The 16978-nt window shown below is 36.0% G+C and overlaps 1 protein-coding gene and 1 long non-coding RNA gene across 10 annotated transcripts in view; one reads left to right on the forward strand and one right to left on the reverse strand.

Moving 5' to 3' along the window:
• The window catches only part of TBC1D32 (TBC1 domain family member 32), a gene marked incomplete at its 5' end in the record, with an annotated part of 86578 nt that extends 76789 nt beyond the window's left edge, over nucleotides 1–9789 (forward strand). For 6 of the 9 annotated variants that reach the window (XM_080588370.1, XM_080588371.1, XM_080588373.1 and 3 more), the window contains 6 exons: nucleotides 344–413; nucleotides 1248–1363; nucleotides 2275–2429; nucleotides 4097–4237; nucleotides 6082–6270; nucleotides 9212–9789. In XM_080588370.1, the coding sequence (XP_080444496.1) occupies nucleotides 344–413; nucleotides 1248–1363; nucleotides 2275–2429; nucleotides 4097–4237; nucleotides 6082–6270; nucleotides 9212–9331 (791 nt within the window). In that variant the 3' untranslated portion in view covers nucleotides 9332–9789. Of the gene's footprint in view, nucleotides 1–343; nucleotides 414–1247; nucleotides 1364–2274; nucleotides 2430–4096; nucleotides 4238–6081; nucleotides 6271–6428; nucleotides 6494–9211 lie in introns of those variants that run through there. The other 3 variants (XR_013949716.1, XM_080588372.1, XR_013949717.1) reach the window with 3 other exon arrangements.
• A 1015-nt stretch (nucleotides 9790–10804) lies between these two features.
• Nucleotides 10805–16570, reverse strand: LOC308193552. Its single transcript, XR_013949734.1, has 2 exons — nucleotides 13236–16570; nucleotides 10805–11008 (listed from the first exon to the last, which is right to left on the reverse strand). It is a non-coding gene; the product is annotated as an uncharacterized lncRNA (long non-coding RNA).
• Between the last annotated feature and the right edge of the window lie 408 nt (nucleotides 16571–16978).

The following is a 16978-nucleotide window of genomic DNA, read 5'->3' on the forward strand; positions in this document are numbered from 1 at the left end:
GAAAGTAAACCAGAAAACGTGGCTTTGATTTCTTGGCAAGAAGGGATGAAGCTCTGCCAAGAAATGGGTCTGAAGATGATGTTTGTTCTCATGCTTTAAAGCTAATGATAACCATATTAAAAGTGAACATTCTCCTGTAAAGAAAGTGATTTTAATTAAAAAAATAAAAAATAAAAGTGTATGACGAATACAGGTTCTTGATGTTTCTTTGCAAATACTGCTAAACTCACTTAAATATGAAACAGATCTCCAAAATTAGTATCTGTACATAGCAGCTTTACATTAGTATTCAGTTTACATCATATTTTTCATAATACTTTATTATATTTTTCTTTTGTTTTAGCCATGGATGCAGATGTGAAGAAGGAAAGCCTTTCATCTGTGCAGCAGCTTGGTGTTGAAATGACAGTCAGGTACACGGTATTAAAATATTTCCCTAGTGTATTTCTAGAATTTGTTTTATTTCACAGAATGACTTTAATGATATTTAATCCATTAACTCAGTGTTTTATGCCATCTAAATCTAAAGATAATCTTTTGAGAAAATGAATTCTAACTTTCAGAATAAAAAAGGTATTAGTACATAATTAAATTATCTTTACAAATTATATAGGTTATTGTCCTTGATTGTTGCAAAGGCTAATTGTAACTTGTTAGTAAGATTTACCGCTTAAATTACATTATCCTGAGTTATGTTTTTTCCTTCTCACATTACTTCTCTAAATGGTTCTGTTTAGCTAAGCTTAGTTATATGCCATTAACACATTTTATTTTGCTCATAATTTGCAGAGCTATGATGAAAGAAAAGTTAATGTGGCTGTACTTCCACAGATTGTTTTCTTTAGCATTAATATTTGAATTCTGATGCCAATAGTTACATATAAAATATACTTTAATTACATATAAAAATATACTTAGATGGAATTCTAAACAATGTACATGAAGAAAATGAGTCACGTATCATTAGATAGACTTCTTGCTCCTTCCCATCACAGTTGCTAAAACTTTGAATTACAAGGAATTTGGGTAAGAAATTGTAACACTGAGTAGAATAGTCTGTCATTCCCAAATGAAGAACCATAGCTTTTATTTAACCATTTTTTATATATCTACAACATTGTGGTTTTGATGATCAATGCTATGACTGCTTAACTTTTATAGACCTATTAAGTATGAGTTCTTGCTTTTTAGTTTTTTTTTTTTTTTAACGTACTTAAGCAATTTCAGTTTTTAACTTCTTGTGATAGATATGGAAAATACCTGAACTTGTTAAAAGAACATGCTGAAAATGATCTGTTCTTCATCTTAATGAATTGTGAGCAATTTCTGAAACAACAGCAGACAACTGTGGTATCCTCACTTTGTATCCTTCTTGATTGCAAGTTGTATTGCCTAAGAACGCCATCGGAATTTGAGCTCTCAGTTTGGGTTTTTGATGGTGGTGTTATATGTGTAATATATACTGAAAGCAGAAGAAAAAAGCACTTTCTTTGAAATTTTGTTAAGTTAAAATGCACACCCAATGCACTCCATAAAATATTTGTCATTCTGTTCCATATTTTGTTAAAATTGTGTCTCATTCATTTTTGTCATAAAATTTTTTGGTGTAGGGTCAATATCTCTGTATATGCTAAAGAGTCTGAAGCAATGTACCTTTGAGCATTAATAAATATTTGTGGTACTCCCACAGTACCAATGTTCTGACTTCTGACTCTTTTAGACGTACTATAGAACATTATTTTTTTTAATATAACGATAACCCTTTCCAATAAGCTTTTTTCTTCAAACATTAGACTTAATGTATCTCTATTAAAATATACTTCAGGTATATTAGTCAGAATATACTTTAACTCTTTTTTGAAAGCTTTTATTTTACTTTTTTTTTTCCTTAATCTTTACAACTCTTGTTTTCCTCCTCTTCCCCTACCATTCTCTGTTCCTGTACTGTAGACACACTTGTTTTGGTGTGAGGGTTTTGTATTTACATATTTCTCTAGGGTTTTGGTGTTTTTTTCCTGTTTTGGATCATTTACTTATGGACTGGAAAAGAGTAGACTACAGGGAAAACGGCTTAAATCGTTTTTCTTAATTCAGTTGTAGAGACGGGTGTGTCTCTAGAAAGCTGCTTTCTGTGCAGCTATATTCCTTTGTTCCATCTGTAACAAACAAGCTCTTAACTCTGTATGTTTGGACCTGAGGAATGAGGAAGGCTGCAATTCCTGCATGGCAGTGCAAAGAAGTTTTTTGGCCAAGTTCCTTAACTTTTTTATGCAGACTGCTTGCAGAGACACTATGCTGGCTATGACTGGTTTGCATCTTCTGTGTTCCTCATAATGTCCGGGGACAGGGAGAAGACTCTAACGTTTCTTCAGCAATTTTCTCGTCTTCTTGTTTCCGCATTTCTCTGGCTACCAAGACTGCATGTGTCTGTAAGAATTTAAAATCTGATCCTTTCTGAAAGATAATTTTGAAAGTTAAAATACATGTTATCAATTTGCCCCCTTTTTAAATTGCATTAAGTTTTCATTAAAGCCCTCTAACTGAATGCATAACCCTGATTTTTTTCAGAAAAATACAGATTTGCTCAAATGGTTGTTTAAAAGTAGTGAAATAACAGGTGGACTGATGGTAAAGGCAATGTTACCAAGTTTTAAAATTGACAGTAAAATAAACCTTGTCTGTGGCATCAAATTCTGTAGAAAGGTCGCAATACTGTTGCAAGATCTTTTATTAGTAGTAGTATTATTACAATGTGAAGTTTATCCGATTTTCAGTAAAACTCAGTTTTATGGTTAAAAACACTAAAATGTATTTATTAAATTTGAAGAATTATGAAGAATTATTACTGAATTCTGAATGCCCAAATTCTGAATGCTTTGCAATTTGAAATTATTAGTATTTTGATCAAGTTTGTAGTATAGGCAGCATGATTTCCATCTTTGATTGCATGTGGAATCATCTATGTAAAACAAAAATCTTTCATCTTTCAGTTTGACTTCATACATTTTCACATTGTCTTGAATGTTTTGACCACAAATTATCAAACAACTTTTTTCTTTACTACAGAATTCTGGGGCATAGGATGCACCATTTAGATTTTGTGCCTCTTCTGTATGCAAGCCTCTGTTAAGACGAGTTGGTCTGTCTTTTCACCTGCAATGACTGTATTACTCTACTCACAACGCCAAGGCCAGCCCTGAGGCTGTTCTGACACAATTAAATTTTGCTCCATTATGTGAATATAATTGTGCTGAACATCATCAGTGCTGAGAATTTAAGTGTCTTCTTCCATACAAGAGCTAGACAGCATTGCAAAGTTGCTGCAGTACTAATGTTCCTTCTAAATACCTAAATGATTTCTCTTTCACAATATATCTTGAAGAAGCAAAGAGAAAACTGAATAATTAACCTATTTGCATAATTTCCACAATGTAAACTAAAACAAAACGTCAAAACATAAATGAGGAATTATCCAGCCATTAGACTGTAATGCTTACTGCCTCAGGAAGGTGGAAAATTCCAAAGGATGTGCACTAACCTTCTAGCACTAAGTGAAAGATTCATTACCTAGAAACCAAACACCGACACCCAAAGCTTTCCATAATGATAACCTCTGTTCCTTTTGCAGCACAAAACAAAATTTCACTCATACTCACCACACATACTGCAAAGAAACATGCACGTAGAAAACAACTAAATACAGCAGAAGTTCCACTTTTTATCCACTAGTAAAAGGGAAAAAAATCCAACAAAAATGAGTTGTTATTGTTGTTTGTTTAAAATGCAGCAACATTTTCTCCCTCCCCACTTTGAGAATTAAAGCATACATGCAATAAAGACTTAGATTGTTAATGCAAAGGATTAGTCAATATATGTTTTATAACAGTTTCTAGCTTTGGATTTTCTTTAGTTTACCTACATGTTTCGCAAGACGTCAATGCAATCTTTTTCCATATTTGCTTATTTTATTTCCTATCTCTAAAATAATTGTGATGACTTACCTTACAAGTGTATATATTTTTATATATTATTCTCAGAAAAAAGTAACACACTTCTGTGATCTGTAACCATTTTCCCCAATTTTGTTGTTAATCAGGTGCACCTGCCTATTACCACAGTGGAATCTGGCATCCATCCAGTCTATTTCTGCAGTGCACACTATGTTGAGATGTTGATGAAAGCTGAGTTACCACTTGTCTCCTCTGCCTTCCACATGGCTGGTTTTGCTCCGTCCCAGGTAATTGATGAAATATCAGAGTATCATCAACTTCCTGGTTTAAATCCACAAAATCAAAGATGTTCAGAGTTGAAGTTGGAACTACTATGGTTTTTCTATACACGTGCATGGTGGTTCTGAAACAGCATAAGAGATTGTTGAATGCATAGTGACTTAGGGCATTTTAACGTAAATATTAACTGTCTTCTGTAGAGTAATGACAGTATACTGCAACTGATGATCTTCCATTACAAGTTCATGCAGAAAATCTGATAAAAGTGAGATACTAAAAACTCAGATTTATCATTAAAAAAATTAGAGTATATTATTCCCCAGAATAATTTTCAATGTTTTCCATGGGGAGGAAATGAGAAATTTGGGACAGGTATGTAACAGAAAGCAGTTCAGTTGATATCAGAACAAAAAATACTTTTTAAGGACTACCATAACTATTACAATCAGGTAAAAAAGATAAAACAAAAACTTATAATAATGAAATGTTACTAGAGAAGAATATTCTCTAGTTAGTTTTTACTTAGTTAGTTTTTATTTTACGTACTTACTACAGTGCTTTGGAAATACCGAATTCTATGTACAGAATGTTGCTTATAAAGACTACAGTCATGATGAATTCAGCATAAACAGCTTCATGCCAATGCATAGGATATCTCACTGCAGTAAGAGAGCTTACTTCTGTTCCAAGGCAAGAAAAATATGTTTCATCTTATGCCTTTAAAATTCCCTTTTGCCAAGATTTGCAGCGTAAGAGGGGGCAGATGACAACTTTAAATAGTCAGTTTAGGATTTGGTTTTTGAGAAGAGTAACAAATAAGGGATTTTATCTCAACGTAGGAATAATGAGGTGCCTATAATAAGATTCCTGTTCTGGCATTGGAAAACATGTGGGGATGGTCATTCCTTTCTTGACTATTCTTTGGGAACTTATTCTGTACTTTTTTTCATTGTTTGCATTCAATTTGTAATAAACTAGTTATAATTCTAAACTGCTAACAAATTTGTTTTTTTTCATTGAGCATGTTACTGAAGTGCTATTGGTGGGTGCCACTGTATCTGCTATCTGTGATTTTGCTGTTTTAGTGGAGGTTGAAAACAAACCCTGAGTGGTGAAAACAACTCTAATGTATTTAAGTGCCAATGTGCATCAATAAATACCTGAAAGTAGATATCGATGTAATGCCTAGAGTATGGCTTTTTTCATCTGATTGGAATCTTGGTACTTTTGCTGCTGCATATTTTTAAATACTTCAAGGAGTGATTAACAGATTTGTGGTCTAGAACTAAACGAAATGTGCTGTACACATTGTAATACAATCTGATTTAGAACTGGAAACAGGAATTTCTAAATGTGTTCCATCCCCACTTCATTAAATGAAAAGGTATCTTAAGGAAGGGCCTAACATTCATTTATAAGGCAAAAAACACTTCAATTTAAAGGAAAACCTATATTGCACACACCTTCATCACCCTCATTACTCTCTTGACCACATTAAAAAAAAAAAAAAAAGAAAGAAAAGAAAAATCACCTTGTATTTCACTGGACTTGAAGTTTTATGCCTCAATCTCAACAGTTGTCATATATTCAGGTACAATGATATGAACAGATATGATATAAACAGAAGCAGGGTGTGAGATGTAGCATAACTCAGTGAAACTATTTCGAAGCTGTGTTCTTTTGGGGAAGAAAAAGTGATTCTTGGCCTCTTTTGTACTTTTATCCCTTTTATTTTTGTAAGTAGGGTAATGTTATAGGAAAAGGGCATTAGTACAGAAAAATTAGGAGATAATACTGATAAATTAAGACTGAATATCTACAGCAATTTAATTATAATTTTATTCTCACCTAGATTTGTCTGCAATGGATAACTCAGTGTTTCTGGAATTATATGGACTGGAGTGAGATCTGTCATTACATTGCTACATGTATTTTCCTTGGTCCTGATTATCAGGTATATATGTGTATTTCTGTGTTCAGACACCTACAGCAAGACATCCTGAAGCATACTGAAGCCCAAGATCTTCAGGTTTTTCTTAAAGTAAGGGTTTCTTTTTGAATTTTTTTTTCAATTGCTGAAGGGAAGCAAAACTCTCTATACTGAAAATTAATATACTACTTAATCTTAAGCACTTACTGAATTTCACCTATTGATTTTAACTGAGTGAAATAACACTAATTTTATTTTCTTCCTGGCAGGAAATTGTGGTTTAGTATTTTCCAGAGAATGGTTTTCCTGCATATTGTCCTGATCACCTCTCCTTGTAAGCAACTTAAATAGCCGCATTAAGTCACTAGGGCATTTGATTCAATTCCGTATATGTGGCCCTGATCTCATTAAAGTACATATTCTTCAGAAGGTTGGGTTTACGCAGTGGTCTCCTTCTGAAGCCTGAAGAGATGTGGCACAAAGCTCAGTGATCTTTGTTATTCTGAACACATGCCAATTACTATACAATCAGCCTTTCTTAGATAATAGACAACTGCATCCTGCCAGTATACTAAAGCAAAAGCACAGCAATCGGGAAAAAACGGTGAACTCAACTTGGAATCTAAGATTTGTTGTTTGTCTTTCTTTCTATTGTGCTGAGTATATATAAGTAAGTCGGGATGAGACCGATACATATTCCTTTGGCAAGATCTTTACATAATATATTTGATACCACCTAAGCTTTACATTAAAATGAAGTCATCAGTTAACAGCAAGTCATTGCAAAATCAGTGACTTTGATCTCTGGTTTAATTATGGTTATTTTGGATATAACTACATCCATTTGACAATGGTAGACTTTTAATTCAATGAATTTGTTAAATTTGTGGCAGCTCTGGATTTTGAAAGTTGTTTGTGCAATTCTTCTGATACAATAATATTCATCCTTCGGGTTATTTCAACTTCCAGAGTGAGTATGTGTGCAGTTTTGTTTATTTTTCTTTTGTGATCCTATATGGGATTTCTAGTCAATGGCAAGTTGAATATGAGTCACCAGTGTGCTGTCACAGCCAACAGGGCCATCCATATCCTGGGTGCATTAGGCACAGCATGTATAGCCAGTCGAGGGAAGGGATTGTCTTGTTCTGCTCTGCGTTGGTGCGGCCTCACCTCAAGCACTGTGTGCAGTTTTGGGCACCACAGGGTAAAAAGGACATAAAAGTGTTAGAGTGTGTCCATAGGAGGGTTACGAAGATGATGAAGGGTCTGGAGGGCAAGACATGTGAGGAGCGGCTGAGGCCCCTTGGTTTGTTCAGCCCAGAGCAGAGCAGGCTGAGGGGAGGCCTCATGGCGGCCTGCAGCTCCCTCACGAGGGGAGCGGAGGGGCAGCCGCTGAGCTCTGCTCTCTGGGGACAGCGACAGGACCCGAGGGAACGGCATGGAGCTGGGACAGGGGAGGGTCAGGCTGGGTGTTAGGGAAAGGTTCTTCACTGAGAGGGTGGTCAGGCAATGGGACAGACTCCCCAGGGAAGTGGTTGATGCCCAATGCTTGTCAGTGTTCAAGAGGCATGAGGACAATGCCCTTAGTATTGTGCTAACTTTTGGTTATCCCTGAAGTGGTCAGGCAGTTGGAGCTGATGATCTGCATAGGTCCCTTCCAACTGAACTATTCTAAATATGAACAATATGTTAGCTTAGTCATTGTTCTTAAAAATGTTTGGTATACAGTCTAATGAGTACATCAGCTTGTTTGACCTGGTTTTGGTCAATATAACTTAAAAACTACTTACTTTTGATGGCATCAATCACAACAGTTGATGTAAATTGTATAAGAGAATTTGTATGTTGTCACCCGTACTATAAACAGACTAGAGATTTGTCATGGTACTGTTGTATTAGTAAGAAATACTGCATATTAATGCATTACTGGAGTATTTACAATTCATTGAGAGCACTGCAGAAAAAGAAGAGTTAATGACATACTTTCACTGTAATCTTGCTTTTGATAGCTCTTAATTTAGCTAAAAAAGAAAAAATCACTCTGTCATTTTATTCAATTTCATCTGTAATATAGGCTTCATGTAGGGTTACCTGGGTTTAACACTTGCGAAGGTGTTGGTGAGTTACCCTTTTGTTGAAATACGAAAATTTAGGTTTGAGTTTTAGCCTGTAATTTCTTAGCACAGCATTCATAAATATTAATTGTTGTAATGGAGCAATTCGCTCAAAAATAGAAGGCTAAACTATTCTAAGAACATAATCCAAGTTTAAAAAACAAGAAAAAATAATAATAAAAAAAACTTTGAGTATTCATTTTATATTTTCTTAAGTAATGTCACATCTTCAACTTCATACTAGCAGTGGTCACTTGCTATATGAAGAAGTCCTGCTGCCTGTTTTCCTTCAAAGAACTGATAGTAATTTGTTTTCAAGCTTCTAACCTGCATTATATTTCATGAAAAAATGATGATCTGATAGCAATACACCTTTGTTGCTATTATCTAATGAGTAGTTACATCTAACTGGTAAAATTAAAAACAAATATTTTTCTTAGTATATAAACATACTTTCATTTGCACATAAAGAAAGAAGTTGGAGACAACTTTGCTGTGAATTAAGATGATGTTATGCCTTTTTCTTCAAAAGAATATTTTAGTACCTGATGTTGCCTTTTTAAAGCTCACTTTATTTTCATTATTTTCATTATCTATTTCATATTTATTCATGATTTATTCATTTATTCATAATTTATTTTCATTCAAAATCTTCATATGTCATACTTTCCAAAAATGATGATTTTTCCAAAAAAGATGAACAACTCCTGTGTGAAAAAACTATTTGTTACCAAGAGTTAAGGAATTACTGGAAGTACCGTCTGGAACCGATATGCTGATTATTTATTTCTAAATATATTAACATATGTGTACTTTAAGTACTCAAGCCATGGCAAGCAGAACAAAACTAACTCTGTTCGGCAGCCTGGAATTCATTACATTTGAGTCATGCATCTTTTTTCTTATCTAATAAATGTTCTCTGTGTGTATTTGTGCAGGAAGAAGCACTCCATGGATTTCGAGTGAGTGATTATCTAGAATACATGGAAAGCCTGGAGCTGATCTACAGACCAGCGCTGCTGAAAGACATGAAGAACATCAGAGTACATAATACATAGATCAAGCAAGATAGACTTTTCCCAGTTTTGTTACATTCTTTAAAAGAATACTGATTATTTGATACATCAATCTGCACTAATATAAGTCAGGCTGTGTAAATGTATATACTGTAAAATAAATAAGGAGGTTTTTCAGAATATAGTTTTTGCAAAAGGACTTCATTTAAATTGGATGACTTACAGTAATCACATTTTCCCAGACAGGCTATATGCATAGCCTCATTTTTATTTGAGAGAAAGCCGCTTCAGAAATCACCTGTAGATTGTTGGAAGTGTCTTAAAATGCCTAGAACCTGCTTCCAAATCAATTCATTATTGTCATATCCTTGTAGCACAGTCCTAAAAACTTCATATATTGTAAGGGTCTGACAAAGTGATTTTTCTTAGAAGCAACTGTTAGTATGTATTCATATGCATGAGAACTGAACAAATGAAAAATAAATTCTCTGTACACAGCCGTTCTGACTTTGTGGATAAGGTTGAGAAAAGAGTGATCAAATGGATGCAATGAAACAAGACTGATATTCCCTTTTTTTTTTAATAGATGTTTTAAGACATAAAATGATTTATTTGTAACATATAATTCTGGTATGCATAAATGAATGAGAAGTCCCTAAGTAGCCTGCTTTTCATATCTCTGAAAATAATCATCTTTAAAGATTTTGATTTCATTCAAACAGGGAAACACTGATATAAAGTTTCATCTACACTTCCCTTTCATCATCAGTGAAATGCAAGAATTAAGGCTGCTAGAATTAAAGCTGTGTTTTCTAACACTGGTGCAATGTAGGTAAAAGTTTAAAGTTGTTGAAGTTGATTGAAATTCAGTTTCAGAGGAAACGTTTTCTTTAAGAGCACTGTATCCCGTTTGCTCTAGGATAGATTTTAGATGTCAGTGGGCAGCTGAGTGAACATTCTAACAGCTTTCTTTTCTATATTACGTTATATAACTGTTAAATAGATATCTAATCCAGGGAAGAAAAAAAATATGCAAGACAGAGCAAGCTTCTTTGCAAATACTTAATACTAACCGTAGTGGTCACTGTAGATATTATTTTATGTCTCATTTCTCTTCTTACTCCCTCTACCAGTGAAAAAGTGAATAAAGCACATCCTAGCAATCACCTGCCAAGCTGAAGCTTCCTCTCCTGTCTTGCCTCACACCCTCCACAGTATTTGGAAATTGCTTGTTCTTTTCACTTTGCAAGAATTTTACTTGCTCAGTTCTGTATTTTGGTGGGCTCCTCTGTTAAGGGTTTTTCATCTGTGCTTTCTTCAGTAATAGTAGTGATGTTGCTAAAACACCTGTTCATCTGCCGAGGTAGTTTATCATCTGTGACATCTGATCATCTATGACTTTGTTCTGAAGGCTGGTTTTGTGTTTTGCAATTATTTCACAAATCTGGTGGTCTGACAATTCACTCTGCTTTAGGCATTATGCTTTGTAAATACCAGCAGTATTTCATACCACTCTATATCAACTCTCTTAGGCTAATATGTAGTGCCACTTTCTACATCGCATTTTTCTCTTTCTGGGGTTTTTCAAGGGTAATATCTGATATAGGGCATCTTCACATTGGTGGCGGTTGGGAAGAAGCAGGTAAAGAAAGGCTGTTCTGTTGAGGAAATTTCTACTATAATGGCTTCTGGAGTGTCCAAATCTGGTATCTGATATACCTTGGGAGACGAAAGGAAGAAGAAGAAGGTGAGAACTATCATAATAGAGCCAGCTGTCATCAAACCAAGTGTTCAGGAGTCACGCTGGGATTCAGGACACTCTGCAGTAGCTGTAGAACTGGTTTTAAAGGCTATGTTCACTTCAGAACATTTGGATACTCTTTTGCACTGGTGCAGGGCACCCATCTTTTCTAAAAGTGTCCTAGAATACAACTAGATGACATTTTCTAGATTGTCTATTAATAATTTTATATCACAGCTGTACATAAAAAGGCCTAAAGGCCTCTGGATAGGTTCTAAAACTGGTGCATAACTACTCTGAATAAATTCACTAAGGAATCTTATTCCTGTGTGACGAGTTGGCTCCCAAGCAGTTGATTAGGCAATGACTATCATTTTATCTTCCTGGTTAGAGGTGGGAAGCAGTCTGCTTTCAGAAGTGTCACAGTCAGTAGGCAAGTCTTAGATGAAAGTTGACTTAATGGAATAAACCAACTAATGGCTTTAGTGGAGATTTTGCTTTGAGGGCTTCATCGGTATACACCCTCCTATCCCCAAATACGGAATGTATCTTTTTCTTACCAGGTAAGAAATTTCTTCAGATTTCAGTCTAGTTTCAGCCAAAATAATTGTTGCACTACTTCAATCCAGGGTGAAATAGCCTGTTCTTACAGCTACCTTTAAAGAGATTTTTGTTTTTTTTGTAATTACTTCACCTAGAAAGTTCTGTATCTTACAATATCAGATGTTCAGTACCTTGATATTTTCAATGACATTCCTTCTTTATCAAATGAAACAAGATTCAGCTTCTCTAGCAAAAAGTTACTTATCAGCTCTATTCTTATAGGAGTAAGTCTTTGTTGGGTGAAGTATAGAGAGCCAGCATAATTGGTCAACTGTCTGCTGTAGCTACTTTAATAATTAAGCAGGATAAACTCCCCAAATGCATGCTAGTTATGTTTACCAGGTGATGTTGCATAGAGTTAAGCATTAAGAAGTTCTTTATTCAGTTAAAGAACAAAGGAAATTTTGATATTTTATCGACACTTGCGATAACATTCTCTTTACAGAATGTTTGGATTTTCAAAAGTATTTTGATTAGAATTCAGATATAATAAAACATATATTTTTAAAACACCAACAGAAATGACAAGTGTTGAATTTAGACTTACCAATTTCATTCCACACTTTACTGTGAGTTAAACTAAACGCTACTGTGAAATTCTTGAAAAATAACTTCACTGGATAAAATGAATGTGTGAGCACATACACATTCAAATTATAAAACTACATTAGAACCTGCAGTGAATTTCTGTAATTATATGTAACCTGAGAGTGAGCACTACTGACAAAGGTTTTGCCACTAATTTCTGTTTTCCTGACTGTGCATTTCATAAGTTCATGGGTTTAACTTTTTTCCTATCCACAAAAAAAAAATAATGTTTTAAATATTTTTGGACTGCTGTGAACTGTGTTGGCTTACTTACATTGATAAAAGAGGCTGGCAAGTATGAGGAAAGAATTATGACAACAAGTTTTTGCCTGACACCAGGGTCAAAGAATGTTAAGACTCACATAAAATCTATTCTTTTAACCTTAATAACAGTCTCTTTTTAAAAATTTATCTTTTTAAAAAATAAGACAACTGTGTTGGCTTACTTCCCTAAGCAACCAAATGACAAACAACCAGACTGTGAATAAGCACTAGGAAACATACATATATGTGGTTTTAGAAATTCTACACATTTTTAAGGAGATTTTTGATAGTTATTAAGGTATATTATAAAGCTATCAATTCCTTTATCAGCAGCAGGCATTTGTCCAGAAAATTAGCTCCTGTACTATGCATTTGGGTAACCCAGGGACTCTTAACAGCTAAATAGCTACCGCTTTATATTCCTTATCCCCTAAGAAAGAGAGAGGTACTGCAGAGCTGACCCTTAATACCAATGAGTTTCATCAATATTGCATCACATCAATGCAAAGAAGTACAGTACACAATAATCAGAAAGAAGAGTCGAATGCTAATATAAAGCCAACACCCTGAGCACCCAATTACTCAGGCAAAAGCACTTTTTACATTGCCTCCAGCAATTAAATCAGCTGCAGTTTCCCCATCTGCAAAACAGCTTACAATAGCATACAGTCCATGTAGGAGCTGGGATGGTACATTACAGTATTTGTAAAACATTTAATGCATGAAAATGTAAATACTAAATATTAGTACCTGATAATAACATAAAATTCCATTGTGCCCTTATAACAGAAGGGGAACATCGGCACACAGTACTAGGAGACTGAAACAGAGTTTGAAGTGATGGTAGTCAGGGAAACCACTGGCGTCTTCTTTGGATCAAGGGCAGTCTAAAAGCAAATGACCATTTAAGCAAGAGATATCTGAAGACATGCTGACATGCCATATTACCTCTGGTTTGAAGGCTCCCTCACCCAGCCTTGCTGGCTTACATATAAATTTCTTCCTTCACTCAACTCCCCATTTCTTTCAGGGAAATAATTAAGCATAGGAAAACTATAAAATAAACAGCCAGTACTAAGACGTAGGCATTTTCTGTCTGCCTCTAAATCTCTCTCTATATATTTCCAGTTTCCTTTTCTCTGCTTTCCATCTCGATCATACTTATTTCTCTCAGTCTTTTTCTCTCTCTTATTTTCAGCTTTCATTGTACCCACTCCCCAACATGCCCCCAGTCTAAGCACTGAAGGATAAGAAGTTTTTCCTTGCTTATATCTAACAAGTGTAATTAAATATGGTTTAAAGGAAACATAAGGTGGGGAGGGGGAATGGGGGGACACAGAGGAATACAATACAAACATTACCAACAACAAAAAAACACACAAACAACTAAACAAAGAAGCACAGGAAACACTAAATAAAACCCCAACTTGAATAAGTTGAGAAAGCAATTGTAAGTAGACACATCCCCCAGCTATGCAGTCCTGACCCACTTTCCTACTGCACAGAGCTACCAAACCACTGCTGCCTCCACCTGTCTCTCTCATCACACTAACCTGATTGGAAACATCTATATTATCCCTAAGACAAGGTGTTTCCAGACCACCTCCTTTAGCAGCCTCTGCAGCACGACTCAGCTATTTGGGATGAAACCAGTAATATACAGAAATAATTTTCACCTGGTCATGTCTGCCATGTTGCCTTTTGCCAAGTTATTTTACTTCTGAAAACTTTGTGTATCTATCATCTACCAAAATGCAAGTAATGTTTACTTGTTTTCGTTCAAATGACAGATCTGCAGGTGGAAGCAGTTAGCTTCCTCATTACCGTATATTGTGTTCATGCAACAAGAGGAATACCAGAGCTGAAAGCAAATAGAAAAAAAAAATCCTTTACATTTAGTAGGAAAAAAACACTAGATCAAAGTTAAGACAGTTATACTCTAAATTGTTTTTCATTGTTTTAAGATGTCCAACTCAAACAGCCACTAGGTCAACAGAGAAACAGTCGCAGATCCTCTAAACCATTTTGTGTTTTCTCAAAGTACTGTCCAGCTAATCCACAGCGATATTCCACTGATTTCAAAAGAAGCTGACTTTGGTTAACATCAGACTCAGATTACAGCAGGTCCTTCACTCACTAGTGAGTTAGAGCAGCAGCTCCTGGGGAAGACCGTCAGGGCGTCTTCCAGCAAGACGTGTTATTGGACATCATTACTAAAAAACAACCACTGAGAGCAGTTATATCAAGCGACAGCTCCTAAGGAAGCAGGCTTATCCTTATCCACCTGCTCAGAGCAAGGACATGTAGCAGGACTCGCACCACTGGCAGGAAATGCAACATACCCAGGGATTTGGGAGAAATGTTAACACCTGCTTTCAGAACACTTCCAGATGACCCGAAAACTGATGGAGTGGTAAATAAAGACCGAGACAAGTAAATCACAGAGATTTATCTGGGTCAGTTGGTGAAGCAGGCTAATTAGGACACATGATTTTTAATATAGCCAACTGCCAGACCATATATCTCAACCAGGGTTAGCACCGTGTTTAAACATGAAGGACTTTGTTGTGAAAGGCAGGGACAAGGACAAGTTTGCTATCCACAAAGAATCCCATACCGTTGCAACAGAGAAATTTGTGAGTTGTGGCTAAGAAAGGAATCCTAATTTGTGAATAAAGAGATTATGTTCTCTATTTATAACATCAGGAACTATTAAAGAAATATTCCTGTTCCATTCCCTAAACTTCCAGGAAGCATGTGTAAAACTCAGAAGGTTGAGAAAAGAGCTACAAGATGTACTTAAGTAAATGCCATAAACTTAGGGTCCTATCAGGATGAAAAGTAAAGAAGGGGGAACTACAAGCAAAATGCTGAGACACAGACCTGACGAAGCACAAATGGGGACAAGGACAAGGAACAAACCTCCTGGTCACACTAGCTGAGGAGCTATCAAGCAGCGGGTGTCACTTCCAGGAAAAGCAACGTGGACTTCACAGCTGGTACGCTTGTGAGCCAGGGAGGCAGACTGGTAGGGTGGAGAAACTGCAGAGCTCTGCACACCAATGGGGACATGTAAGGAAAACAGGAGCAGAAGGAAAAGAGGTAGGGGGATAGGTAGGAAAGGGCTGGCTATGTGTATGTTTGTCTGGCCAAGCCCTGCGCCTGGTCACCACAGTCTGTCCTATCTTCTATTTCTCTCTCATTAAATCTTTTCCTGACTATCTGTGTGTTTGCACCCTCCTTAGTGCCAACTCCTGGCGAGACCTGGATGTGGGTGAGCAAACCTCAGCGCCAGCTGCCGGAGTTGGGCTGGGGAAAGGCACCCTGGCCCGCAGTGCTGGCTGCTGCAGCGAGTGGGGTTGGCTGCCACCAGCCGCCAGGCGGTGGCCGTGCGGTGTGTCTGGGGGAGTTGTGGATGGAGGGACAAGGGGAGAGTGCGAGTGCTGCATGGGAGCAGTGAGCTCCAAGCTGGACCAGCCGGAGCCCCATGACATGGGTATGAGGGCCTGGCACCTGTGTAGGGATAGTTATCTGTACAAGGACGTTAACTGTCCACTAGAACAGGTTTTCTTTTAAGGTAGTAAATCATCAGATCGATATTAACAGTCAAGATCTGGTATTTTGAGATATGTGCTGCTCTAGAACACAGGCCATACTAAAATATGTAATTTGTTCCAAGTTCCACAGCCTGTTTTTCTTAGTTTTATTTCTAGAATATGTATTTTTTAAATTGCATTCATTTATTATTAAATGGGATATGATATTTTCCAGTTATCTTTGATGTATTTTAGGTAAATAACAACAACAAAAAGAGTCTGAATTGGACATATATCTGGGGTAGAACAGCAACAAATAAATAAATAAGAATTTAACAGTAGGTGGTAATGATGGAGCAAATTTCCCATGTCAAATTACAATATATACCACATTGGAGTAGAACTGTAGATACAATTTTAAGTAGCCTGAGCAGATGGAAAATCAAAACTTGTTTAAAATATAACATCATTACATTAGTGTCAGAAGAAGCAACTAGCATTGATTCCCTGTAAGGAAGTCATTTGGAGAGCTGCAAAATTTGTACCATTTCTGCAAATCAGTGAAATATATTCATGACACCTCTTCTGGCATTTTATTTATTAACTGGCTACACCTAAATAGAAAAGGTATAATTCTTGTTTCAAAGCTAGCTTATTGCACCTAGTATCCAATCATTTAAAATGTTATTTCTGGACACACAGACCATGTGCTTTCAGATTCCACTTTTGATCAAATTCTAAGCTAACACAGAGCAAATCTTTTATTTTCAGATCATGAGTGAGGTACCAGCTTTAGTGCTTCAGCTAACAAGAACTGCTCAAAAAGTTTCATATACTGAGCAGACTGACAGGAAAAAAAAAAACACCACCTCTATTCCTCCAACACCAAGCAACCAGTAAATTGAAAAAGCATGATGTTGTTTGATTCTGTTTCAGCAGGAAAAAAAGGAAAAAAGT

The sequence above is a fragment of the Anser brachyrhynchus genome, assembly GCF_964034855.1.
Source record: "Anser brachyrhynchus genome assembly, chromosome: 3".
NCBI classification, from domain to species: domain Eukaryota; kingdom Metazoa; phylum Chordata; class Aves; order Anseriformes; family Anatidae; genus Anser; species Anser brachyrhynchus.